At 43.3% G+C, this 27,981-nt stretch overlaps 1 protein-coding gene across 1 annotated transcript; it reads right to left on the bottom strand.

Annotated features, from left to right (window-relative positions):
* Window positions 1-2,078: 2,078 nt before the first annotated feature.
* LOC111270061 (uncharacterized) lies at window positions 2,079-27,808 on the bottom strand. The gene is made up of 9 exons (XM_022850064.2): window positions 26,220-27,808; window positions 12,566-13,551; window positions 11,621-12,201; window positions 10,651-11,346; window positions 9,333-10,249; window positions 9,013-9,178; window positions 8,328-8,615; window positions 7,520-8,108; window positions 2,079-7,220 (listed from the first exon to the last, which is right to left on the bottom strand). The coding sequence occupies exons 1-8, from the start codon at window positions 26,221-26,223 to the stop codon at window positions 7,649-7,651; spliced, it is 4,098 nt and encodes a 1,365-aa protein (XP_022705799.1). The 5' UTR covers window positions 26,224-27,808; the 3' UTR covers window positions 2,079-7,220; window positions 7,520-7,648.
* Window positions 27,809-27,981: the final 173 nt, after the last annotated feature.

The raw sequence follows: 27,981 nt of genomic DNA, 5'->3' as shown, positions 1-27,981 counted from the left end.
CAGCTCACCAATATATACTCCATGTTTAAACTCAAATTATAAATTATTATTATCATCATTACAAAAAAACGTATCCCCATAGCTCCAGTATGTTTTTCCGGAGGCACAACAAAGCGTAACTGTTTATTAAGCGAATAGCATTAAATCGCTAATATAAATAAAATCCTTTACGTCGTCACCATCATCGTCGTTTTTTACCTTTTTCTGTCCCCACCATTTCATTCGTTCCTATGTATATGGGCAAAAATACCCATTCTTGAATCAATAGTTGCCAAATAAGTCTTTTCTAGCCAATTTTCATGAAAGCAATCGAGCACTTTCTTTAGGGTAACTTTGGTTAACATACGTACGCACAGAATATTGAAAAACATAGTCTGCTAAAGTTAATGACAGTAAAACGCAGCTATGGGATCACTAAAACATGGGCAACTTGCCGCTGTGATTGTTGATGTGAAAATCTAATTTTCGTCTCTAAACAAATAATGATAGTCATTTATCTATAACATACATTGCCTCAAGGAACCTTCTACTTTAAAATACGTTCACGGTTATTTTTACCGAAACGATGAGATTCAGTGGAAGAAGTGACTCAATCATGTTTACCTAAAGTGGTTGCTGCTATTGTTGTTGTTGTTGTTGTTGTTGTCTAATTGTTGTTTTCCTAAGAAGGCCAACGTCGAGTACAAGTCCTCAGCAGTAGCGCCGGTGACAACTGCCAACAATTAAATCTTGTTGTTGGCCAATTCGTTCATACAATATCACTAATAATTCAAACATATAGCAATACGATTTAGAATCAACTCGTATGATATATAAACTTTAACGAAACAGGCTTGATATTCGTAAAATTTATCCTGCGAAACGAAACCCTCTAGTTCCTATTAGTCTCGAATTGTCCTTATTACAAACGGCTGCAGCTATTGCCGAAGGTAGTTTATTAATTGGCCTTTCAGGTCGTTGTTAGCTGAACGCAGTTGGCTGGTCTTATACGGCACTCCAGAGCGCCCTATTATGATTATTAAAAAATTTCACTTAGATCTCACGATCGCTACGACTATTGCTGAAATCAGTTTAACTAGGCAAACTTCATTTTACAAAATCGTTTGTTTGTTTGTTTGTTTGTTTATAGAATAGTTTATTTTTCGGCTATTTTTTGAGTTCATTTTTATTGTTTAGAAGACCCATATTTACGTCCTTTGCATTAACACACACAGGGAGGAGAATAGCCAGGACGAAGCTTCTGAGCGTGAGTCGTGTGACCTTAAAACACACTTCTGGAGAGTCTAGGGCACTTATTTGGTTACAACACTGTCTTTAAACTTTCCGCAAACAAGATTCTTTTTTGTGCAGTGAGCTAGCGTTAAGCGTCGATGCTGAGATAGCAAAATGCCTTTCAAGATGATCGGCCGTAGCACACAATAAAACCTCTCATTTCTTCACTCAATTACGTGCCGAACCCGCTTGTTATCGCGAACTTGGGTAGCAATAGACGCGCACACGCCACAGTAGCCACCCCACTGGTTATTTTATTATGTGAGTAACCAAGATTTGTAAGACCGCGCTAGAATAACATGCAACCGTTTTCAAAAATTACATATTGCAGTGCCTTATATTCAACTAATAAGCTTCAGTGTAATAATACTCATATTGTCTCACCGTTTTTTTTGCTTGTGTACTGTCTTTAGTACAACTAGGCCTGGAATGCTCTGCTGTATTTCAGTATATATCGTTTCTAATATTTACTCTATGTTGCGTCCTACTTTTCGATTCACATAGCTATTCTGTGGTGGCTAAAGGAATTCAATCCTGACTGCAAGTTAAGTAGACTGAAATGTGGAAAAATGTTGAAAAAAGAGCTACCTTCAACATATCTATAATAAAACACCAAAGTTAAGACGTATCTGTACTGACGTTTCTGTAATACATTCATTTAGATTCAATCACCTCCTATGATTTAAGGCCAGTAAGTTGATTTATCTGATATTCCAGTAATTGTACCTACCTCATATGCGAATCACTAACGTATTTTATTGACTACTACCAGAGAAAAAGACGCTAAAGAAAAAGCAAAATCACAATTTACCTTCACCTTCAGTACTTTTTTTTATTCACTGCAGAGGCAGCACGAGGTGTAACCGCTCGCTTAATAATTAATTAAATACAATCCATTGAATCACAATAAATCGCGGGTATTAAATCTTCCCGGTCGTCACTTAAACATTATCGCCATCTGTTTATCCTCAGCATCATCATTTTTTTTGTTATCTTCACTTCCTTAATCCGCCAGTCGTCGCTTCATTATTGTATTTAACTCCATCTGGTGTCATTATTTTTCTTCCGCCATCAGCGAATAAACGTCGAGCATTCTTCGAGTTTTTATGATTTTTTCATCCCCACTAGAATGTTTATTTGTGTGCCTCTATTATAATGGTTTTTCCCTTGTTCGCTTAAGTCTTCGATCAATTATCTTTCTCTCCCTCTGTGCACTTTGTTCTCCTTCACTATATCTGTGTATATATATTTGTGTGTCATTGCTGTTCTTAATGTTGTTGTCTGTTTATTGTTCATAATTGATTTATTATTGTTGCATGAAGGTGTACTAGCTGTTCCTTGTAATCGTCCGTGTTTCTAAGAGAGCGACTTTTTCCATGGTTGGCGGCATCTCTAGATAATCCCCACCCAGCTTTATTTCGAAACGTTTTCCCATTATTTTCACTTACCGTTTTTGCTGCTCATTTTTTTCCTGCTCCATCTGTTGCTGTTGCTGTTGCTTATTGGTTCGCATATTGTTGCGTCACTAACGCATGTATGTTCTACGCAGTGTACTCTTAGTATAATTAGTCTGTTGTCATCGTGTTTCCCATGTTTTTTGTTTTAGCTTCATTGTAATAATGTTTTGTGCTATCGCTCTTTTCTTTTCTTAGTTTTTTTTTTATATAAAAACACAAAAATAAACGGAACCTTCGCCGAGCTGCGTGACCTGCGCGACTTATCATGCACTCCCATGTCCATTTCTGCCTCATGCTTCCATCTATAAATTTTTCCACCTGCAATCATTTTCTTGCTTTCAACTGTCTCGTTTTCCTTTCTGTCGTTCTCACACACAGTTATTGTTCTCCATGTAGTTATCATTATGAAGATTATCATTAATTATTTATGTTATTACTACTATTGTAGTTGTCGCTTGCGTGTTTATCTGTCATAACCGTTTTAATACGACAGTTATTGCCGCATCAAAGCGCTAGAACATTATTAGTGATTATTAGTTTTTTTCTCTCCATATTCAGTATGAGGCCGTTTCCGTCCTTTACTAACTCTATATTAGCTGTACGCTATCTTCACGATCTTCCCATTTTTGCTTTCCTTTAGAATGGTAAGTTATACAACAGTGTTACATCAGCATCATCTTACTAATATAGTAAAATAATATCCATCATCGCAGTATTATGAATCAACAGCCGTCCTAGATGTCTTCTCGTTTTTATCATTTTAAATTGTCGTGTTTTTATTAGTTCATCATCATTATTATTATTGTTATCTATCTATCCATAAATTCATTTGCTCGCGCGTCGCGTACCGACTTTCTCCCTGTACTAATGTCAAATATTTCTCAAAATGTGTTCGCTTAAGGTTGTATGCGCTCTAGTGTGTGTGTATATGTGTGTGTGACGTCTATATATTTGATTTGATCTGTTCTTTAGTTCGTATCCTTTGTTATTATCGGTTGAACAATCCATCCATCGTTCAATCAGTCAATCAGACAAACCGTCATACAAATCGGTCAATCAGTCCATTAATGAATTTATCGATTATCATCATTACCACCACTGTCATTATCAAGTGATCGAACGTCATCGAGGTCGCGAGCCGGCTCCGGTTAACCTCCACTTCACTTCAAGCGTGCTTCGTCTTCCTCTTGCAAACGCCCACCAGCCCACCCATACGCTTTCCTGCTTCCTGACCCTTCGAAGCCCAGCGGTGGTTTTTGTTACCTTCGTTATAATAATAATCATCGTAATACAAAGATAATAAAAGAATAGCAACAAACAAACGTCTACCTTCTTCGCAGTTCTTCGCACTTGTCGATGCAACACTGCCATAATGAAGTTCTTTCCGCCATCTTTGTCTGTCCGCCCCACGAATCATTATATCCTTGCCCTGATCACATTTCGTCCACTATTTTTTTGTTGTTGTTGTTGTTGTTGTTGTTCGCCCTCGCTATTGTCCTCGTTCACAAGTAGAATTGGTTTTTTTTTCGACGTATTTCTCATCTCTTACGAGCTTCACCCTCTTCGCCTTTTTCGCTTTTACATCTAGCACAATACCTTCCTCGATGTGTCGGTCATCACCATTCTCTCCGCACTGGCTATTGTTTTTCTTTAGCGGTAATCAACTCCGTCAGGACAATCAGTTACGGTTTACTTAATTCAAACAGCTTACTTCGTTCATTCTTCTGCCTAAGCCGTACAATTGTGCTTAACATCATCTGTATCCTATCCCAAAACTGTATTAGAATCCTTACTCACAGTATTCCCATACATCATTTCCGGTCTAAAGAACTTCTTTTACTCCCTCTTTCTCGCGTATATATATATGTATGTATATATATATATATATATATATATATATATATATATGTATGTATATATATATATGTATATATATATATATATATATATATGGTTGTTGTTAATATTAATATCATTGTTGTTATTATTTGTCGCGATAATCATATTCTCATTCCTGTTTCCATCATTATTATCGTCTATCTATATAGCGTGCTGATAATATAATGTTCAATGTGTCACCAGTATCCTTTCTCATTGGTATTTTCGTGTAATGTCATAATATAATAAAACGCTCCGGTCTACAGTGTGTTCTCTTCAGCAACACGAACGAGCCGCTCAAGTAATTTCAGCTATCGATTCGAACCGCCGCGGAGGTGGAACGGCAAAAGACGAAGCAACAGACAGGTATCATCCAGGCAACGTTCGTATTTTTCATTACATTTTCTAATAGTTGGTAACTTAAAAATCGAGATCCCCAGCAAAAGTACAAAAAAAAAAAAAAAACAAAAAAGACAAAACGCACATTGAATGGCTAGATTGAACAATACAAAAAATCGACTGCTTTGAAAATTCCCGAATTCGCCAGAACACATACCTCCTCAAATAGACCATACCGGTTTGAGATATGGATTCGATTCATTCCGGCTCTGAGTTCATGCAACAATAAGCTAATGTTGAATTATAATCATCATAATGCCTGCTTACAATGGCTGCTGCTTCCTTCCTTCATTTCGTCACCTCAGAATTCAACTACGATTCGTGGTCACCATTCATCCATAATTATTTGCGATTGTGACACTTCCTCGCCACGCAGCGCTTAAGGCCACATGTAAGGTGCCACATTGGGTTATGTGGGAGACCGACGTGCCTGAAGGTTTACAGTTTCATAGGTGGTTTCAGCTTCCTATCAGTTGCCTTTTCGTGTTGTTTTCGCTAAAAAGTCTCTACTTACATTTAGAATTTATCCCATACTCTTCCGTGCGTTTCGCTTTCACTGTTCCCAGTACCGCCTCGAAGGATACTGTACTTGTTTTTTTCCGTTTTTAAACAACTCCCACATTGCCGTGCCCTTTGTTGATCCATCCGCTGTTGTATTTATATATCTACTATTACACACATATATATATATGTGTATACGCACGTCCGAGCGCGTCGAACTCATCGTCTCCGCGTGCACGTACCTGGATTCGACACTGTTTCTACGTCCTGCTATCAGATTTGTTTGTATTTGCATTGTTATTACTAATAGATCGGCATTGTTTGTTATATATAGCTATGTATATATAATAGCTAATATGTACCATCATTATTATAATTAGGAATTATAATAATAACAGCGCCCGGAGCAGCTGATAGTAATGTTTTGTCGTTATATTCACGCGTCGTCGTCGTCGTCGTCGTCGTGATTATTATTAGCCTGCATTCGTAATGACATTCGGTGCTGCCGTTTGTTGTCTACCGCTGTTCGGTCCGTTTCGCCGGGATGTGCAGTGTTATCTGTGTGCGTCCAATTGTTCAATGGCCACCCAACATCTGCGGGTGAGATGGGGGGCGGGGGGCGGGGGGCAAACAGCTAAAGTATCCGATGGAAAGACGCGCAGCAATGGCTATCGAATACGCACCTTAATGAATACGCATTGTCCCATGTTCCGGCAGGACATGATGGAGAAAGAAAGGAAAAAGCACGCAATTGTTGCATTGGTTTCAATCTTTCCCTATTTTGTTTGGGCGTCGCGTTTCTTTTCAACCAAGGCGCTCAATTCTATGATGGATTAGATAAACTAATGGCGCATTTCCGTCCATACAAACTCCCGCGCCCCAGACAGGATTACTGGATGAAAAGGGACGATCGCTGTCAAACAGCCGAATAACATGTCAAAATCGTATTTAGACATCTTTGTCGGAGTTGACTGCATCCGTACTAGATCGGCGTAAGCTTTGAACATGAGACAAGCAAAGGGCGTGGCGGACCCCACCCCACGAAGAAAATATTTTTATCGAATCCTTTACTAATTTGTCGTTTTTAGCTGGCCCTCGACGCCTTATATCCCGACACCTATACTAGCACAGTTAAGCGTTAGTTGCTGCGCTTGTTTCGTGTTGCATTGTTGAACACAACATCAATTCGATCACATACGTTCAAAGCGACCAACAGCAAGAGACAGTCGTCGGGAGCATCTCTATCATCAAGAACGGTTCGCCGAGCTTGTCAAGATGCTCGTCAAGCATCGATCGAGGCCTGGGATAGAGTAACGTAGGATCTAGTTTTGCTACAACAAGCATAGGTGTCTCCATTCGAATGTGTTTCAAAGTGTGTGCCTGAGAGTTGGTGAACATCAAACAAACCACGCCGTGCGAGGTTCGTCTCGATGTTGACGAGGTAGAACGCGCAACGACGTTGTCACGGTAACGGCCGCTGAGAGAGACGTGTTATCTGGTCTACTGGCCGTTAATCGTAAATCCTTACGGCGTTAGGACGCACGCATCTATAGCCATTCATGCCATTTATGCCGGTGTACAGTACGCATTAACACGTCAAATCATTGTGGCTACACACACATCTATACAAGCGCATGCGCACAAGAAGTAGTTGTTATTGAACGTAAAAAGAACACACTCGAAATAAACGCGTTTTTGTAACCCGTTTGTCACCTGCAATTCCACAACAAACAGAACCTACTGTAGCATACACACGGATAAGAAGTACCATACAACACTTTTTATGGGTATATATAAATTGTATTGATTTAATATAAATCCGAATTGGATACGGGATCTGTAATTAATGGTTTCATTCATGAAAGCTGCATTGTACAATTCGCTTCCGATCGTTTACAGTCAGCAGGCTCGTTATATTAAATATAGCGCTATTGTTTAAATCATATCAAATCCAATCTGATTTTAATTACCAAGACTACACTTGTACATGCCGAAAGGCAGGAAGAACTTACCCAGCAGCAGATACAAGCGGATTAACGCCATCTTCTTTCAGTTTCGTTCGTATATAGAGAATCAGCTTGTTTGTGACTTGTTAAATTTTGGTCATAACCGATTATAACCATCATCGTATCTCTAGCTGTTCAGAACTGTCGCCCCGAATTGGCCCCACCTCCGCCAAATGGGAAGCCTGACCGACTGTGTTCTCTTTGTTGATCGCGATTACCATGATGATGGTAATGATGATCCCGATCGATACGGTCTCGGTCCATCCGATCGCCCCGGTCTGGCCTGTCCCGTTCCGCTCGATCGCGATCCCGATCTCGGTCTCGGTCCCGATCTCGGTTGTCCCTCCGTCGGAAGTTGCTAAACGAGTCCCGATTGTTGTCCCGGTTATCTCGATTTTCTCGACCGTCCCTGCTATCTCGGCTGTTGTTGCTGCTACCGAAACCTCCTCCCCGGTTATCTCGCATGTCACCTCGGCTATCGCCTCTAACGTCCCTATCCCTGTTAGTCGAATCGCGCGAGGTGTTGAAACCGAACGCTCCACGATGGCCCCCGCCGCCACGGCCATCCCGATTATCCCGACTGTCCCGATAGTCTCTGTGGATACAAAGCGTGACGCGCAGAGGGAAAACGAAATAAGTATGTGTATTATTTTAAATTGTATTGCATACCCAGCTATTCTCTCTCGTCATGTTTAAGGGAGAGCTTTTGTAACATGATTGTTCAGATGGTTCTGCTTTGTATAACGGAGTGCATCGGTTGATTGTTTGTTTATGTAGCCCGTGAAGCTTTTGAGACTTTGTTGCGTCTGTTTACCGATGATAGGCGCTACTGCCTCCGTCTCGGCCGCCGAAGTCGCGGTTGTTAGGGTTCGTATGATCCCGGTGATTGTGGTGACCGTTGTGGTCTCTATAGTCGTCGTGGTGCATTGTCGGCGGCACTCGTTCGCGATCGCGGAACACTCCTCGACTACTCCCTCCACCGGTTCCCGATCGGTCTCGGCCCTGTGAACTGTGATGGCTGTTGTTTTGCCTCCGTTCATCCTCGATTTTCTGCTGCTTCGTTTCGTAGTGCATGAAGTCATCAAAAAGTGATGTTTTGTGTCTGAAAAACAGAAGACGAGGCAACACCAACACAATTTTTTCTTAGTAGTTTCATCAGGTGTACTACTTGCTTGAATTCGCTAAACTAGGTCAAAAAAACGTCAGTGCCACAATCTGTGCGGCCTGGGATAGGAGTACGTGCACCTACTAGTTCCACTACTTACTCTATCGATAACTAACCTTAGTCTTTCAGCGAACAGCCTTAACGGGCTTTCAATGTTCACCTTCAAGCATTAACAATTTCAATAGCACGCTTTCGCGAACGACTCTGAGAGTTGAACCATTAGTTGCACAAAGTGTTGAACTGAACCAATGTGCTTATGTGTGGTAACCATGATCTTTCCCGAAGAACACGGAAGAGCTGTCTTATAGCAGCTTTTTTAATATGATCAACATACCTGAAGTTAGTAAGGATCTTGAGCATAAGTCGTCCCTTTGCCTCTGGAACCTCCTGAGTGTCCCGCGAATTCGTTACTGGTTTACCGTCATTGTTCTCAAGCACAATGTGCCGAAATTCATGGTTTGGGATATCTTTTACAAAGATCCATTTTACGTTAAATTTTCCTATGAATTATACAAAAACAAAAAATGGCGTTCAGGTATTTGTTTTAATTATGACTCTCAGGTTATATTTTGGTAAGTTAGTAACTCTTAGTTACACTGCAAGCATAGTTGGCAGTTCTCTATCATTTAACTATTCCTTAACATAACCAGGTACCTTTCCACTTGTCTTGCGCCCAAACGCCCGTCGACGTATTGTAGTCAACTGTTGAAGTCATCTGAGCCATTCCGCAAAAATGCCCTGATCCATTGACAGAATAGAAGAGATAAATAGGCCTGTTTCCGTTTCGGCTTTGTTGCTCTCGATAAGCAATGTCTAACTTCTTATTACCGCGTTCTGTCGAACACCAGATCGAATATTTAATGCTGCGATGCACGTCGTCTTCAGAGTAGCTCTTAATCACGAAGAAGCGGGCACCCTCGGATCGGAAGTCGAAGTACGACGGATTGTAGTTGTTCTTACGAATAAGCTCTTCAAGCAGAGGGTAGGTCTCCACTGACGTTTCTGTCGTGTGTTCCATGTCTTCCCTGCTATCTCTGATATTCTCTCGGTCCCCATCAGTGATGTTGGGTCGGATTCCAGTTCGCCTTTCGGCGATGACCGGCCTATTGCACACGACGGGAGAATTTCTGTCAACTGGATCATCAACGACTTCAAGGTCTTGAGGTGGCGGTGAGGCGCTCCAGTCCTTCGTGGTGGTCTCTGCACTCCAGTCCCACGTTGAGATACTGAGTGACGCCGTCGCGGTTTGGCTCAATGTTGTACCTGCGTCATCATCGGCCTCCGGTGATGCTTCTTTGTCTGAGGCAGAGCTTCGCGTTACGGTGATAGATATTTCCCTGTTCTCATCCGGCACGCTGCTTACTTGAGCAGAGCTTGTTTGATGACCTGGGCCCAGCTTCAACGGAGGCTGCGAGTCCATATTCGCCCATGACACGCGGCCTCCATCATCAGCGTGTCCTTCCCCTTGGCTGTCATCAGTTCCAATATCTCTCCTTAAACCATCACCTTCGCCCGGGCCCAGACCGCCTCCTTCGTTTGCTTTCAGCGTAGAGTCGTGCGTTGATTGTGCTCTGTGATGAACAGATAATACAAAAAAACGACTATTGTTAAAAAGACTATTGTTGTTGCTGTTCAAGGCTGAAACATTATGCAACGTAAAGGAAGTTCTATGTTCAGCATATATGACTATTCTCTGTCACCCACACTTTTAGCGCCGTCATATACACGACAAGTGGTTCATATTGAGCAAAGTAAGTATTTTCAATTCATAATAGAAGCCCTCAGTTTCCTTGCCAATAATACGTGGTATGAAAAAACATATTTAGCAAAGAAAAATGCAGAACATAGGCTTAATACCCTACCGAATTTTTTCAAAGCATAACCCACAAATCGGCTTGTTTTTCATAGCACACGTGTTGCTGGTAAAGTAACACAATCGAACGAATCAGCCCACTGTAGCATCAGTACTGACCCGTTATTTTGTTGCTGTATGAGTGCGTCACTTCTAACGGCGTCGGCTGGGGCAGTTTCATCGACACAATTGCTGGGATCAACTGTGTTTCCATTGGCAATATTTCCATGAGCTGCCGTTGCACCACAACTGCTGCCGCCCCCGCTATTCGCATTGTTTCGATTGTGTTCGTCGTTTTGTTGCTGCTGCTGCTGCTGCTGCTGCTGCTCGTCACGTTTTCCTTTTGCAACCACAGCCTCTGCGTTGCTGTGGTCATCCGAGACTTCGTGGGCAGCGGGCTGGCCGGTTGCCACCTGTGGGTGGGGGTTTGTGCTGCTGCTGTTGTTACTGGTACCGCTAACGTTGCTGTCGACTGGGTCCTTCACACTAATACCACCGCCCTCATGATCCCCAAGGGCGGCCGCCAACTGGCCCGTTCCCATTGTTGTTGTCGTCTGCGCTACTGCACTAGAACCCGAGGAAGCCATTACTTCGGCTACACCAACGGCCGTTCCAGCTTCCTTCGAGGTGAGCGGCAAACCAGCGGTAGTTGCTGATGCCGTAGTTGTTGCCATCGTCGATGACGCTGGAGCCGCGATCGACAAACCGGCAAGCTGACATTCAAGGCCCTTTAGGCCACCCATGGCTGCGGCCTTATCGCCCGCACCGGCGACACCATTCATGGCCATGGCTGCTGCTGGCGCCATTAAGTCATATCTAGAAATTCGGTGAAAAGTACGTATCATACAATTGAGTGCGATGTAGAAAGATAATCAGTCGTTGGAATGGAGGAATAACCTTGGAATATAATAGTAAGGACTGAAGCATTGAATTTAATTGATACAGGGATTATTAGGATATCACAAAAATTATTAGGCAAACGGAGAGCAGTAAAACGTCAGGATAAAATAGGAAACAATATATAAAGTTTAACACGGTCAAAATCGTCATCATCATTATAGTCGTCGGTTTTGTAGGCTATTGCACTCACCTGTAATAGTCGCCGTAGGCCGCTTTCGCATGCTGCTGTTGTTGTTGTGCCGTGGTCGGAGTTCCATGGTGTGGTGTTGTTCGACTGTCAGGTGCCATCATTTCGTGTCCCCCAGCATTCCACACATATTCCTGCATACCCGGTGCAGGCGAGTGAGCTCCAGCAGCTGCAAATGGGTAACCAAAGCCTCCTGGGGGGCCATACGCTGCATGGGCATGCTGTGGATAGGCCCCATTGCTGACAGGGCCAAAGAGCCCTGCGGCAGCCACTCCTGCGACTGCGGGATCAGACGCTACCCCTGTCAGTGATGCTGCCTGATGAGCCACAAGTGATCCCATCGATCCGATTGAGGTGATGGTAGGAAGCGAACCAAGCTGTGATGTCGGATGACCAGGGTGATGAGGCGCCAGGTGGGCGGCAGTCGCATGGTGCCCTCCGTGGTGGTACTCCGCTGCTGATGGTGGATGAGTATAACCGTAAAAAGGTGGCGCTACGTCACCACCCCCCGCGCCGCCACCCCAACCGCCGGCTCCGCCTGCCAACGCATCACCACTGCCGTATGGTGTACCGTACGGTGATACCTAGGAAATATGCACGAAAATACAGGAAACAGATAACGAAAAACGATGATGTAAATATTGGTGTACTGATGTTTCGTAAACAAACTCGTAAGCAGAAGGAGAAAGGAAGCACGGAAACAAATGGCCGTATTCTTCGTTCCGTATCCAACAGCTGTTGAGCCAGTACGTAGCGATATTGTTCTATCATAGTCGAAGTACATAACACTCGAGCAGAGAATTTACATATATGAATATTTTCAATCATCACGTTATTTCAGTTAACGCGGAAGCATGCTTTATAGTATTGATCGAAATGCCCTGGCTCACATCACTATAACATGCGCCATTTACACGTGTTCATCATTTAAAACGTAATTTTTCATACCGAAGGATGGTAGTAGGCAGCAGCTGCCGCGGCCGCAGCGGCGGCCGCAGGATTCATAAACTGTTGCCCCTGTTGGTCCAGTGGCGACAATGGCGACAGCGGCGCAGGATGCTGTGACGGATGCGAGTGAGCCGGATTCGGTGCAAACACACCGCCACCACCACCGACAGCTGCTGCTGCCGCAGCTGCAGCCGCCGCAGTATGACGGCCGTGGGCGCCGTGCGCTGATGGGGGTATCTGGGGGGCGGCGGCGGCCATCCTGGACCACGCCTCCATCATGTGCTGCTGTGGATGCTGTTGCTGTTGCGCGGCTGCTGCCGCTTGTGCCTGTACTTGCTGCACCTGCTGCTGTTGCTGTGCAGCGCTCATGTCGATTTTCGGCGGGGCTCCATGTCCGCCCCCGTGTCCGCCATGAGCAGAATGTGAGCCACCCCCAGTCGACATCAGCCTCGAGTGTGGTGGCCCATTGCCAAGATGCTCCATGGAATCGTGAGGGCCGCCATGATGTTGGATTCCGCCACCGTGACCATTACCGTAACCTCCCATATGATGGTGTTGTTGTTGCCGCTGGTGGTGGTGATGCTGTTGCTGTTGAGGATGTTGTTGTGATGATGACCCCCCATGATGGTGGTGATGATGATGGTGTCCGATCCCATTGCTCAGTTGTGGTTGTGAGGGTCCATTATTGTTGTTATTACTGTTGTTGTTGCTGCCGTTGTTGTTGTGGTTCGTCGTCTGCTTGTTGTTATTGTTGTTGCTGTTACTATTGTTGTGATTTGTCGTTGTTTGCGCGTTCGCGCTCGTCGCTGTCGTCTGCTGCTGCTGCTGATTCTGGTGTTTCCTCTGCTCAACGGCACTTGCACCGCCGCTCGCACTGCTCCCGGTCCCGTTATTAACTGCACTGCCGCTATTGTTTTGGTTGCCTCCACTGCTACCGCTGCTGCTGCTGCTGTGCACTGCTGCATGTCCCCCCGCGCCAGCTGTGGCTAAAATGCGAAAAAATCGACAACAACAAAGAAACGTTACGAAATATCAGTCGGCGTTCGTTCTATTATATATATACGGAATAAGTACTGAGGAGAAAGTTCTTCGCACCCTGAACTAAAATCATTTCTCCCCTTATAAGTGACGGATGTTAGTAAAAGGAAAAAAAAGCAATGATGACTTGCACTAACGGAGAAGAGTAATTCGATAACTGTTTGAATATATGGGAAGTTATTATTATTTCTAGTTTTCGTAGCGTCTGTATGCGTAGGTGTGATTGACAAGCGAAATAAATCACTGTTTGCGACCATCGGAAAAGGTCAACCATTGAGTCTTATAAATTTGTTACGTGTGGGTTTACATCTTTCATTTGTTTTCCAGTGTGACTATTATTTTATCGGTGACCATGATTTCTGTGCGCTATGTGAGATAAATATGGCCGTAAATCGAAAGCAAGCATCACAGATTATTGCGAATTTTTGAATTTGTTCTTCTTTTTTCTCGCCCTTCCCAAACCTTATCCAGTGCTGTCCATTAAGTTGCGATCACATCGCGTTGCTCGATAGGACGACGATTTGCACTCCCAGCTGACGCATTACTCGGCAATTAAACAGGATTGCACAAACAAGCGAATAGCAGCATATAGGTTACGATCTGGGTGAATTGCCGGGCTTTAACAACCACTCAGAGCAGATGTAGCATGCTATGGGTGCAATGGATACAATTAACCTGCACTCTACATGAACAGAGTCCCCCTCCCTGACATTGTTTGTAAACTACTGGCATTAGATGGTCAGGAGTATCGCTACAAACAGCAGGTTAAGGCACGTATCTGGCTTCGCGTTCTACTACCCCTTAGTTGCTTCGACAGTACTAGCGGCAGTGGACAAGTGGCACCCAAGCGTGCAGCAAATTACCCTACCTTCAATCCTAGAGAGGACGGAGGACCGGATCTCGCTAATCGCACTCCAGTTAACCCCAGTACGCTAGTTTCCCAGGCGTGACCTCACAGCCAAATGGGCAACAGACAGTCTATAGCATTATACAGGATTGTGTGCCCTGTGGTTTTTGCAGCAGCTGCGACTACACAGGTTAACAGCACCACCCGCCGAACGGCGCAAACAACAAACGAGCGTAACGATGGCGTAACGAGTCAGTCAGTCCACCGATAAAATCTGCCAATACACAACATGGCTAGACAAACGTCATTCTGCTACCGCTTAGTGATATACACGTGCAGTAGCATATATATGCACACTACTGAAGGTCTGGACTAGCTCACGGTTAGACAGGCATCATATATATATAAATATATATATATCATGCATATATAGTTATGAACCAGCCAAGACCCTCAGTAACTAAGCTGTAGCAAAAAAAAATCACCGCAATAAGTGAGAATCAAGAAATTAAGTTATAACTCTGGCATTGGACTACTGTTGCTGGATAACTTTGTTCAGTTTTACACGACTCCGTGATCAATTTGGGTCACGGATTAAAGCTGTAATCGAAATGAGCAGAGGTTGTATAAAATAAACATGACCCTCAGGATTGCCACTGCACATGTAGAAATAGTTGTTGAAACGTGTGTTTTTGCTTTTAAAGTCGCAATCCAGACGAAACATTTCATATATGAATATGACCTGAATTACAGCAAGATAAATCACCGCAGCCAGTAAAAACAATTTGGTAGATTTATAAAAACTAACAGATTAAGTTACTTTATAGTAATTGTATTCCAAATATTGACTGTGAATGAGCTCTGCTTAGAACTGGAAAATGCATATCTGTACAAAAAACGTCCTAAAGGTATGCGAAAAGCAACATGCTTTTCAGGTTATGTCGGTAGTTTAGCTCATTTACGCAATAAATAATATTTTATCTTGATTAGGTGGTACAGAGTAACAGAAAACGTACACCAACGCGGTATAAATACAAGCTTGACAGAAATGTATTCGCTCTATAATACTGAACACAATATCCACTGATAGATACTAACAGAACCCAATAAAAACTTCAAAATTTTTTTGTCTTCGTTGCCGCAGCTTATTCAACACATATAATTCAACGCCCACTCTATTGCACAGCATATAACTCGAGTTGCTTAGAGTGCCAGTTTGTCAATGGTAACATCGTATGAAGTGTGTCTTCAATAAACTTGCTTCTTCGAAGCCGCTTTTTACAGGCAGTGTTGATTTCTAATGCGTTACGTGTCTCAACAAGGTATTTCAATGTATTTCGGCCTCAAATTATTCTCGAGAAGGACAAGTTTCCTGTACTCGTGCGACCCTCGCCTTCTGCACCTGATCATTCTCAAGTATCGCTAACAATCATAAGGCCAATTTTTTTGGGGGTTTTCCTTTAGAAGCTTCCTGAGCTCGGAAATAAAGGAGACAACATTCATTTTGTCCTGACGTGCGGTGGTCACAATACGATACTACATATATTAATTAAAATATAGTATCTGGAATAGTCCTCAATACAAGATATGCAATAAACCTGTTTTTTTTTTTGTAATTTCGTAATTGTCAATCTATTAAGCTGCGACCACCCGATACAAGAACGAACACGAGTGATAACAATCATGGAGCAGTAAGTAGATTAGAAAAGTAAGCAGTAAGTAGAAAAAAATTAAAGCTGGCTAAGACAAACGCTTGACATTTGGTGCGACGAAAACTGGCCAGCTGATCTAAATTTGAAGTGCACAAGGTACAAGTTACTAGAAGTTAAATCCAGTTTAGAAGGTGTCACAACAGCCAAATCATGACAAACATACTAGCTATACCTGCACATTAAAATACACTCATACCTCTCGTCCCACACGACTTGAGCTCGATAGGATACTGCAATAAAACAAGGATAGAACAACCTGTCCACTAACAAAGGATCTTGTGAGTCTGTGCGTTGCCTACTATTTGTTACGCAATTTGCCGAAATAGAAAAATTGTTGGAGTATCACTTGCTCTGCTCACATGCCCGCTGGTACACCTTTTCAGTAACCGATTGCTTGTACCGATAAAGGATATGTGCATTTCACACATTATGAATTTCGAAGCTCATATATATATTATTAGTTCTCAGTTGACATTCGCCCAGTGCCTAGGTTTTTTAAATAGTAAGTTATAGATAGAAAGGTAAATATCAACCCAATGACGCAAGTCATATTGCGACAGTACGTACAGGTTTGTACTACAGTATTTTGTCGTTTATGAACTTATTTTTTAAGTATACGAAGATGCTGAACGTTAAGCAGATAATGCTTATAACGCTTTTTCTCCATCATGAGAAGCGCAACGCTGTGGGTACGTTTCCGTTCTCTTTTTCAATGACATGCTGAGTACTAAGCCCGATCTCATATAGTAGAGCATTCGTTCAGAAAGCAAATCTACGCTTTGCTTAGAAACGAAATTCGTGTTTGAGTATGTGTAGATGTTTTAATATAGCCTAACATGCCGCAACGGCACCGGTGTAGCATTGTTATTTCTGGGTTTGCGATGGCCTTTAACTTATTCACAAGGCTTATCTTAATTTTAATACTGATGGCAACTTTTTCGCCTTGTTTCCCAGTACGAACTACTCGCCAACAGCAGCGCCAATTTTCGAAAGTGACCAGCGCAGTCACTTCGGATGTTTATTTAACTAATAACGTGTTCTACGAGGCGCGTGCATGAAGCAATATTCTCTGTCGAAAGGCTGAACCGATTAGCGCCTCAGTTTAGGGTTACTGCTAATACCGTATGAAGCAGTTTTTTCATAGCCGCTAATGCCAGGAGAAGGAATACATATTTTTTTTTTTATAACCAAGGTGCAAAACCTACATTTCTAAACCACTCCGTCGAGAAAACGTCAAGACAGGACGTTAGAAGTCCCACGGGTCTACGCGCCTACGCGCCTTGGACTGGCTTCTCAGCATTGGAATTTCTGCTCGGGGTAAGAAACGTAGACATTCGAAATAGGCGTCTTACGTCAAATTTTCATCAATGGCCCCTTTGGTAAAAGGGACGAAAAGTTCAGCACACATGAAGAAGGACTGGATGGTGAGTTGGAATCGAAACTATTTTGTATTTGAAAAACCTTTTTTGTTGTAGTTATCCGAAAGAAGAAAGCTGTTTAATTCCCTGTCCTGCGAAAACGCTGAACTTGCACAACAGGTTAATGTATTTTTATGATAACTTATTTTTTCACCCATTATGGAAGGAAAAAAACATGCTGTCTAATAGCTTACGCCTAGAAATGGACATACACGATTTACCGTAAAACAAATTATTATCGACCGTTTTTCTTTGTAAATGACCTGATTTTTTTTTGACTTATCTGTGAGACAAATCAGTTTGCTGACGAGAGTTCATCGGTCCGAATGAAATAGCGTAATTAGTACTATACTCAGGACCTCTTTAATCAATATATTAGCAAATTAATATTGGAATTTATTGCTGTCCTCTACGATTCAATTTATGTCTGCCGTAGTAGGTTCCGTCAGAAGATAGCACGTAGGTAAGAAGACTTCAACTATAAAAGCCTAGGTGTCACCATTACCATTTGCCCCTCACCTTCACGTGACTATAATATGTAACAACTGAAACGTTACAGGCATAGCTGTCGTATTAATGAAAACAGTTAAACAATGGAAAAGCCTGAATTGTTTTGTACTAAAGTATGACGTTGTTTGAACTTATAAAACCTACTATTCTAAATACGCCAGTGGCTTCAGACACGTTCGCAAGAAATCGAGGCAAACTGGCGTGTTGTTACGCTTAGAAGCTTGTAACACCAACTTCTTTCATACCACAGATAGTTCATATTCCTCATGCCATGATTTTCTAATTACTGAGATACATCTTTAGTGTGTAATTAAGAAATTTGCTATTTCTGGTGTTGAAGTTAGGTTGAAATTGACGTAGATTTGAAGTGCTGATTCTAGTTTGTAGTATTTGCTGCTGAATCGCTTCTCATCCTAACACACCTTTAGTAGACGCTATCGGGACAAATGTGGCTGAGTTTACAGTAGAAGATTGATAACGTGCCATCTGGGGTTGATCGCTTTCAGATTGCCTTTTTTTTTGTTACATAAAGCTTGAGCTCACCGAGCCACACATATCTGAATCAATGAGGAAGATTTAATATGAGGGTCTCAAGCCGGGTTAACAAACTCAAAAAAAAATAATAAACACTTAAAAAATAAAATTATTATTTTATTCGAGTGTTTATTATTTTTTTTAAAACTTAAATGAAAAAAAATTAAACTTCCATTAATTAAGCATTAGTTGTAAGTAACATGTAGTTGATCTTAAATTACGCATCCAATTTTTTTCACTTTTTTTCAAACACTTACCATTAATACGACAGTTACAGGTAGATACTTACAAATATAGAATTTGATCTATCGGCGAAGGTAGCCGAGCACTAGAAATACTACCTAGATGAAAATATTCTCTTGATATTAATGGCTCAACTTGAGCGGTTATAACGTGTGCTTTATGGGCAGCATAAATAGATACCTGTCTCTTAAGTCACAACTTATCTCCTAGTCTTTAGCCAACATAGACATAGCGATCGATTTCAGCCAGCTTGGGTTCGGGCAAGCGAGTTGAATAAGTAGCCCTTGTGACACGTGATTTGAGGGACGGATTAGACGTGACAATGCGTTTTAGGACATCGATTCCAACATACTGAAACAGCTACTTACGGAAGAGCTTTGCCAATATATAGTTTCATCTAATATTCGTTACTATTACGATTATAGTTATTACTATTTGAACGGTGCATGATTACGAGAATGTCTCTATGAACAAATTTATTTCATACTCTTACGTTCTATTTGCGGCTAGCCACTATTCAGAGACGTCTTATCGGAACCGTTTCAGGGAGTTACCCATTAGCGTTTACTTCAATGTAAATGCCAGTGATTTGTTTCGGCGCAGTCCACATCCGGTAATCTTAGCTCTTACTGCGCTAATACCCAGATAATAGAAGGCAATGACCAAAGTCACATGTTATTGGTTCACCAGCAGATTCATAAACTAAGTATACTTCCGAAAAGGCTCTATCCATCTAACCAGCTGCCTAGCGGTAGCATATTACATTAATTTTCCGATTTATGCTTGTAGTCTTCCGAAGTAAAAAGAAGAACTGCAGTTGAGAAAATGTGACGCGCTTTTATCCATAGCTTGTTTGAAAGCTTTTTGCTACGATTTCAATATATCAGTACAAAACTACAAACTAGCCCTAGTTTGCTTCTCTCGGCCTAATTAAGTAATTCAGATAGATTTGTCGCGGTGCCAAAACAAAGACCAGTCTGAAAACGATAGCAACTGCATTCACCCGTCAAGGAATTTCGAGTTTAATAAAATACGTGTCTTTAGATAAACATTTGTCACAGGGCTGTTGTCGTTTAAAGTAATTGTTCATTTCACGTTGCCATCTCTAATTATTACCCTGCATTACAACGATAGACCCCCAGGGATCCGTATCGTCGCCGTCCAACTTGTCATCCCGCTATCAAACGCTTATACTTCTACTAATAATCGACCGTCTGTGTTGTTTCTCAAGGTGTTCCTTATATGAAGAAACATCGAATTTTGTGCTGGTTGACTGCGATAGGTCACATAGGTCTGATAATACAGGTACGTTTTGCATATACATACCTCAGACCCTAAACACCTTTCATTTCATTCAATCCGTGTAGCAAAGAGGTTTGAAGCTACTGAACAATCTTCGACTTCGTTTGATCCAGCATTGTTTGCCTATGTTAATATGTGTCCTTTTCTTTCACACAATGAGGCTAGAGGATGAATCGATTTAAGACGGACGTGAAAACTGCGAGAAGATACGGATAGAACTACGACAAGGCTAAATACGGTTTATAGTATACTACTGAATTATGACTAGCCGAAATCGCTGTTTTTTCGTTGGAGATCACTGATAGTGCCTAATAGCAACTATCATAATGGTGAAAATCATTACGTCGCTATTGAGCATAGGCGGAGTTTCATCGCAATGGAAGCAGTACGAATATACATGTCCAATTGCAAGCAAGAAAAGGATTTTTCATCGCAGCGAAAATCGCTCCATTTTTAACATAGGCCACCATAACAATAACGGCGCGAGACGCAACTACTAAACGACTGGCGGCTTCTTATGTAAATCCATTGGTGCCTCACTGCGCTAAAATAATCACATCCAGCGCTGTTTCTTTTGTACCAACAGTATGGTACATGCACAAGCGTCTCTGAGGAGCTATTACTGCCCGCAGTATTGTTACTGCTATTGCCGCTGATTGAACGACTGAGCAACTGACTCCAGTTGAGCAGCTCATTCTTGCTGCTTAGTCCTCTTTGCGCAAAGATATGGCTCCTATTGGGGGTGTTGTTGTAGACACCACCCTCTACGACTACAGTATTCATCGCTCCGGCGAGCAGGGAGAACAAGCAGTTTCCGTTGGGCAAAATACTCGCCGTAGTAATTCCAGCAACTAATGTTGAAAAACTGAACCAGCCCATAACTGAGAGATGCAGAGAGCGCATCCGCGTCAGCTGGGCCGTCATCAGGCCCTCCTAAAACTCACGAATTCGGGAACGATGATCCACACACACATACACACACACACACACGCACGCACACACACACACACACACACACACACACACACACACACACACACACACACACATATATATACACACACACATATATACACACACACATATATACACACACACACACACACACACACACACACCACACATACATACGCACACTCACAATCACACACATATATACACTTACACACACACACACACCACAAGCAACAACAAGGTCAAAGCGTTTAATATCGTTTGGATAGGTAAGGGCAGCGTGGAACAAAACGACCGGGAAACCAACCAAAAAGCGACAAAGAAAACTTTCGTTTGCGATATTCTTATTTTTGCGATTCCAACATCGACGCATACACAAACTCGGTCACTTGACTTCCTCTTACACATTGACTTGGCACGTGGAGCGAAGCCACATTTAAAAAGAAACGTGCAAATCTGGGATCAAAAGTGTTTGAACCCAGATTTGATGAAGCCCGTATAGTTTCATATAATAATCTAGTACATACAATAGGAAATGATGGGGTGCTGAGTTAGGGGGCGTTGGAACTTTTTTACGTAATCGCATTAAAATTTAGGTATGTATAGGACTAAAAAAATATTTTCACTTAAAGGCAGTTTAGCGTTATCTGTTAAATAGAGAAAAGCAGCAAGTAGCGAAGATCAATTAATATAAAGTACATTCTAAGCATAGTATAATACTATGTACTTGTAGCCTAGCTAAAGCCAGACCAGTTAAGTACCTTTACGTGTAAATTGAACGCGGCCCTATTTGTATTTGGCTCTGGGAGTGCGCACCGTTTGCCTAAAAGTGAGATCTCGATCGGAATATGTAATGGATTATTTGTGTACAATAAAACTTGTTTGATCGGTTATTCAAAACAGCGACTCCTACAGTACAACTAACTAGTAAGGGACCACGTTTTCTATCCAGAATTGTCCGTCGCAGCTCATCAGTCAGGGTTCAACCAAACCAAAAAGAAAAACGGTTCTGGGTCCGCTGTTATCGGTGATGGTCTGAACGGACGCCCAGATGCTGAACAACGAGCTGAGGGTCCACCGTGTCGACATGGCATGAGCAGTAAACTTATACACTCCAACTACACTGGAAGTTTAATTTTTCCGGATCTTTTTAATCAATCAAATACTTCTGTGAAGGATCGCTGACCCACTGACATGGCTCAACATGTCGATCCGGTGTCACGCAATCTGCATGGCATTATTGTATAGCACTAACCCGGCTTTTGTCGAGATGTAGGAGATTCCGTAGTGCCGATCGGAAGCACAACTGCCCTGCTCATTCGATCCGCCTATGCTAACGCGAGCTATACTCAGGGCAAAGTCATCCATCACCTAGTGAGACTAGAATCTACGCTTACTCCAATCTATTGTAGATGGCCAGTATACGTAAAAAGAAATTCTTTTATACTATTGTCTACACTGACAATTTTTTTGACATATTACAATTTTAACAACCCGCCATCCGCAATCTATAAGGTAGCAGTATTTATATAACTACCTAACACATTGTATAGCATTTTTACTGCAATATGCATTTGCGTAGGAGGAATTTCTGAGCAGAGTGAAGACCGACGTATTTTTAAATAAATTCCTTACAGTTGTCAGCTCTTATCCCAATCGTTTGACTCTTAACCTCCCTACCAACATTATTTGCACTTGGCAGGAAACTTACAAAAATTACTTTCGTTGTATAACTGTTAAAAGCCATGAGAAGGCGCGCAATGTCTCAAAAAATTCTTCATCTGACCTGATTACACGTTCTTACATCTAAGTCACGTCGAGCCCATTCATTGTCAGACTTCATCTTCTGCTGGCTTCATAAGCAGCCACGTATTTTCTGTCCGAGCAATATTCAGTTTAGCCAACTTGTTCTCCTATTAATAGCTCAACGCTTTACTGGTGCTTAAAAATAGCACCCATTTCTGTATGTACTAGTTAATCTCTTCAAACATATATCACTAGCAAAGCCGTCACAATGCACTCATTCTATTGAATCGTTAGCTTTCTACGTATGACAGACTGATTTACCGACTGGCTCACCTATGGATATCAGTTTTCCTGCAGCCTCTCTAATCTGTTACAGTTAATTTGATTTGTTTGTGTATGCCCTCGACTCGACGCGACTGGCTCTGCGTCATCCGGTTTTTCTGTGCGTTTCAGTTTAAGCCGTCTAGCCCCCGTCTACCGTCTATTTAAACCTCGAGTTAACTTGTCGGCGTCTACTTATGTGCCCATTTGTTTACGTATAGTAAGGTCAAGTCGTAAAGAGAAAACGCGAACAAATGAATCAGCGAGAGAGAGAGAGAGAGAGAGCGAGCGAGCGAGAGAGAGAGAGAGAGAGAGAGAGAGAGAGAGAGAGAGAGAGAGAGAGAGCGAAGAAACAACACAACGGTGAATAGAGCTTTCTTTGCCCGGTTCTCTCGTTCTCCTTTTCTCAGTGCTACGCAGTTGGACGAAACACGCAGCAGAGGGTGTTTCAGCTCGTCATTGAGCAGCTCTCTAACACAGCATCAACTGGTCAGGCGCAACAATCGGCTTAACAATCATTAGCTGCTGTTAGTCGGCTACGAGCTGCACAGAGCTATCTGTAATGGCGTTGGTCGCTGTTGTCTCGCTTAACTGCCGATAGCGAAAAATACTGTCACTGCTGTTGACCGTGCTGCTGTTGCGTTAGCCAGCAACCACCCGGATGCTGTGGTGGTAGTAAATGACAAATATGAGCACTCTACATCATGGCTACATGGTGCGTGAACCTGTATCTTTCAGCGGTCAACTCCAATCTCGGAACCGATGTTATTATAATTCGCTAGTAAGCCGCGCATGAGTCAGTACCCCTGCGAACGATCATTGCGGTCATCGCCATCGATATGTGGTGCTATTCTTGTGAACTGTATCACAAGCTAGGCTCGTTTCGGCAAGTTGAGTTGCCGCTATAGTTTTATGCAATACGTCCGTATTGCGATCTGAGCCGATATCGTAATCCGGCTGTACTCCACTCCATGAAAAAGCTATCGAGACAAAGAGAATGATAAATTAGGGCGAGGCAGGTGATAGGACAAAAGATTGAAACTGGAAACGAAACAGAGACTCCACATGGAGGATAGAGGTGAATCCCTGATGAATACGATATCTCATCCTCAGTTCCACGCTCTCCGGGCTCTCGTTTCATCACCTACAGTGTACTTCGGAAAGAACATTCTTTGCGCTGAGGCGGACACTTCGGGCAAAAATATTATATAGGAGAAAACAATACGTCACATAAACGTGCGAACTCGACTTACGGACACGAAAACATTAACACATTCAACCGATTACAAGAACAACTAGAACTGTTGTTATCTCATAAAGCCCGATGGAAAAAGAATAAAATATTGACAGAGTAAAACAAGGACCAGAATCAAATTATGGCACCATAAATCTGTTGATGCACCGAGATCGATTGTATGGAGATATCCGGCTGTGATAAAAACACGCACAGCGTTTCGCTCGCAACCGTCCGATGGGTGAGTGTTGTGCACTGATAATGTCACTGATTGAAGAAATGGATAGCTCCCACAGAGCGCTTAGTTGCATCTTTAACACTGCTAGCAGCACAAGTCATACAACGCTAGCCGGTTGCGTGCTTAGCACGAAAAACCATGTATGTATATACATATACATATATATGAAGTGAATATACGGTCATTTTCTAACGACAAATGATTGTTCTCGTTTTTTTTTTTTTTTTTCTGTTCTGTCCACGATACTTCATTGCGCTGAGTCGACGGCGACAACAGCTGCAACGCCAGTCCAATGGAACATCATCAATACGATATAACTCATTTTTCGAGCTCTCAATCTCGATTCAGGCGTTCATCCTGGCCGCTATATCTCATTCTATTGAATCTATTAGCTGCCGCCGTTTTCTCCAAATACTAGAGCTAAAATTAGTAGTGCTAGAAGTAGTAGTCGGTGACCTGTTCGGTTCACTACGCTGCTGCGGCTCCTCCTGCTGTTGTCGCCACCGCTGCCCCCTTCTGTCTCCGTCGTAGCGGCTCATCATCGCCGTCATCTCATCGCTACTACTTCAAGTCATAACAATATCATGCTCACATACGCACGCAAGCACGCACGCACGCACGCACGCACGCACACACTCACACGCAGATAAAGACACACAGCCATAACGACGCCAGCTAACCGCGGTCGTCGCGTCTACTGCGACCGCAAATTCAATACGACAGCACCCCGCGACAGCCGCAGCACGACCAACATCAATCGACACAACAACCAGTCGCGCTGTTACTTCGCCGGTGATGGCGGCGACGAGTGATGCTGCTGCTGCTGCTGCTGATGCTGCGACTGCTGGGATTGCCACCGTACAGACTGACGGCAGCAGACAAAATGGGAAAAGCCATAGCGAAAAGATGGTCGTCGCCAGTGACCAGTGGCCGATAGTCGTCACTGCATTAAAAATTTCTTGCCTACTAGAATGTTTTACCGATACCGTTCAATATCGCCTATTCGCTTGACCGTGTGCTGGCAGTTGTAGGTAGCGTTATAACAGCCATACTGAACTCGGTTGATACCATTGCCGTCACAGCGCTATCGCTGTTAGTAGAGACTAAGTTTGATGCGTGGTACGATGATATCATCGTTCAGGCTACTGGACAGAACAGGGCCTATCTATGCGTGCTGCGGTGGTTAGATAATAATTGCAGGTCGCTGCTATAGCCGTTACGGTTCTACTTATATCTGTATGTTTTCTATTCTATCTAGACGTATTTGCTTCGTAACAATGTGCCGAAGAGCGGTAATCTGCGCGTGTCTATATTCTCGGTCTCCACTCGTTTTCTGATGATGGTGATGATCTCTGTCAATAGTGGCCACATAAACATAGATAGTTGAATAGAGGTAGTTTCAAGGGTGTCTTGCTGATTTTGTTGATTCATACGTCTATAAATGTGTAGTTTATTTTTTGTTGCTTCGCCGCCACCGCCACCGCCGTCGTCGTCGTCGTTGCCGCCGGCGTCCGACTTAAACGAGACAATTATAGAGAGTAATAGGTCAACACTCACACATCAGGTTGATGGCTGAGGTTCAATTAGAGTCCAGGGGCCCGCTGCTGCTTCTCTTCTTCGTCCGGCGTCGATTTTTTCTTCAGCTGCTTCCACTGCTGCTGTCTCCTTAAGCACGCACTGCTTAGTACTGCTGTTACCTTCTCGTTATTGTTGTTCTTGTCAGTGTTGTCGCTTCGGCGTCCACTTCTGTGCGTTAAACAGTGCGTTTCTGCCAACCAGCAGCAGCAGCTGCACAGGGACCACCACAACAAATTTGTCGTCGAAACTGCTGCAAATGGTGACTGTAGCCGATTCTGCCTCAGACGTGTAGGAGACGAGGAGATCTGCCCACAGAAACGTATATATATATGTGTGTGTGTATATATATACGCATGCACACACGACACCACACGATTGCTCTATGAATTTTTGCTCGTGCTTTTTTCTCGTTTTTATGCCTGCTTTCGTTCTGCCCAGAACTCACTATCAGTAAACTATTTCCGTCGTGGTTGTAGCTGACTGAAAGCTGCGTTCCGTTGTACACGCTGAGTTTGAATAGGATTCAACTGCTGTACGGAGTAATGATACTGTTATTACAATGTTACTTTGTGAATGTCGCCTGTGCGGTGTCTTGCAGCGACAACTTTTTTCGTCCTTCGTCTCTTTTTCTGCTGTATCTTTTTATGTCGCCAGCAGCGCTATGTTGCTAGTCGTTCTTCCGACCTGTGCGTACGGTGAACTGCTTCCACTGTGCACCGGTCATACGGCTGTACACATGCACATACTCGAACGAACGCAACTGGATGGCGGCAGGCAAAATTGACGACGACTCGTCCTTTTTGTTCTTCTCTCGTCGCTCTCTATGAAACACCGACAAAACACTTGGGATTTGGGAGCCCAAGTAATCAGGGAGCCGCCGTTGATGATTAGTGGTGGGCGAAAATTCCACTGGGCAGCCACCCAACCAGGCCTTCAGGACCGCCACGACGCACTAACTGCACCAGCCACGATAGGTAAAACCAACGAAACGGTTAAACCAGTCGAGCGGCCCGTCGCCGACGAGACAACTGGACGTCCGGAGACAGCCAGGCAGTGCTCGATGGCGGTGGACGATCCGTACTGCTACTACTGCTGCTGCTGGTGCTGCTGCTGCTGCTGCTGTTGCTGTTACAACCGCTGCCCCTAGTCCCTAGTTTGCAGTAATAATAATTAATAGCAGTAATAATGTAGAAGTAGTTATTAGTAGCACTAGTAGATGCAGTAGAAAGGGGCAGTTGCAGTCGCTGTAGATTACTGTAGTGGTAAGAGTGAGTCTGCTATTGTGGCTGGCGTTGTTCGTTGTTGTTGCCTTTGGCGTGTCTACTCAAAATGGGCCAACCGCTATATATCCGCACGCGGTTTGGCTCGAGACGCCGCTCAGGGGTTGGCCGTCTCACGGTTTGTGCCTTACAGTCCACAAAACCTGGTCCAGAACGGCCAAGAAGCACGAAAAAAACACAAGACACACACACGCACACACTAGGTCCTCATCGTAGACCGTCACCTAATCAAAACAACATGGCAGCACAGCCATCACCATCACCGATACCAACCACCATCACTACTACGACAACGGCGGCGGCGGCGGCGGCGACAGTAGCAGCGACCGCGGCGCCAGCCCACAGCAGCAGCAGCAGCAGCAGCAGCAGCGGCGGCGGCGGCGGCGGCGGCGCTGGTGCTGTTGCCAGCGATGCTGGCGTTTGTGATCATACTGATGATTGTACTGATGCTGATGATGACC

Source organism: Varroa jacobsoni, unplaced genomic scaffold (genome assembly GCF_002532875.2).
Source record: "Varroa jacobsoni isolate VJ856 unplaced genomic scaffold, vjacob_1.0 scaffold_1440, whole genome shotgun sequence".
NCBI lineage: Eukaryota > Metazoa > Arthropoda > Arachnida > Mesostigmata > Varroidae > Varroa > Varroa jacobsoni.
Note: the sequence above shows the minus strand (reverse complement) of the source record. Positions and strands in the feature narration are given on the sequence as shown.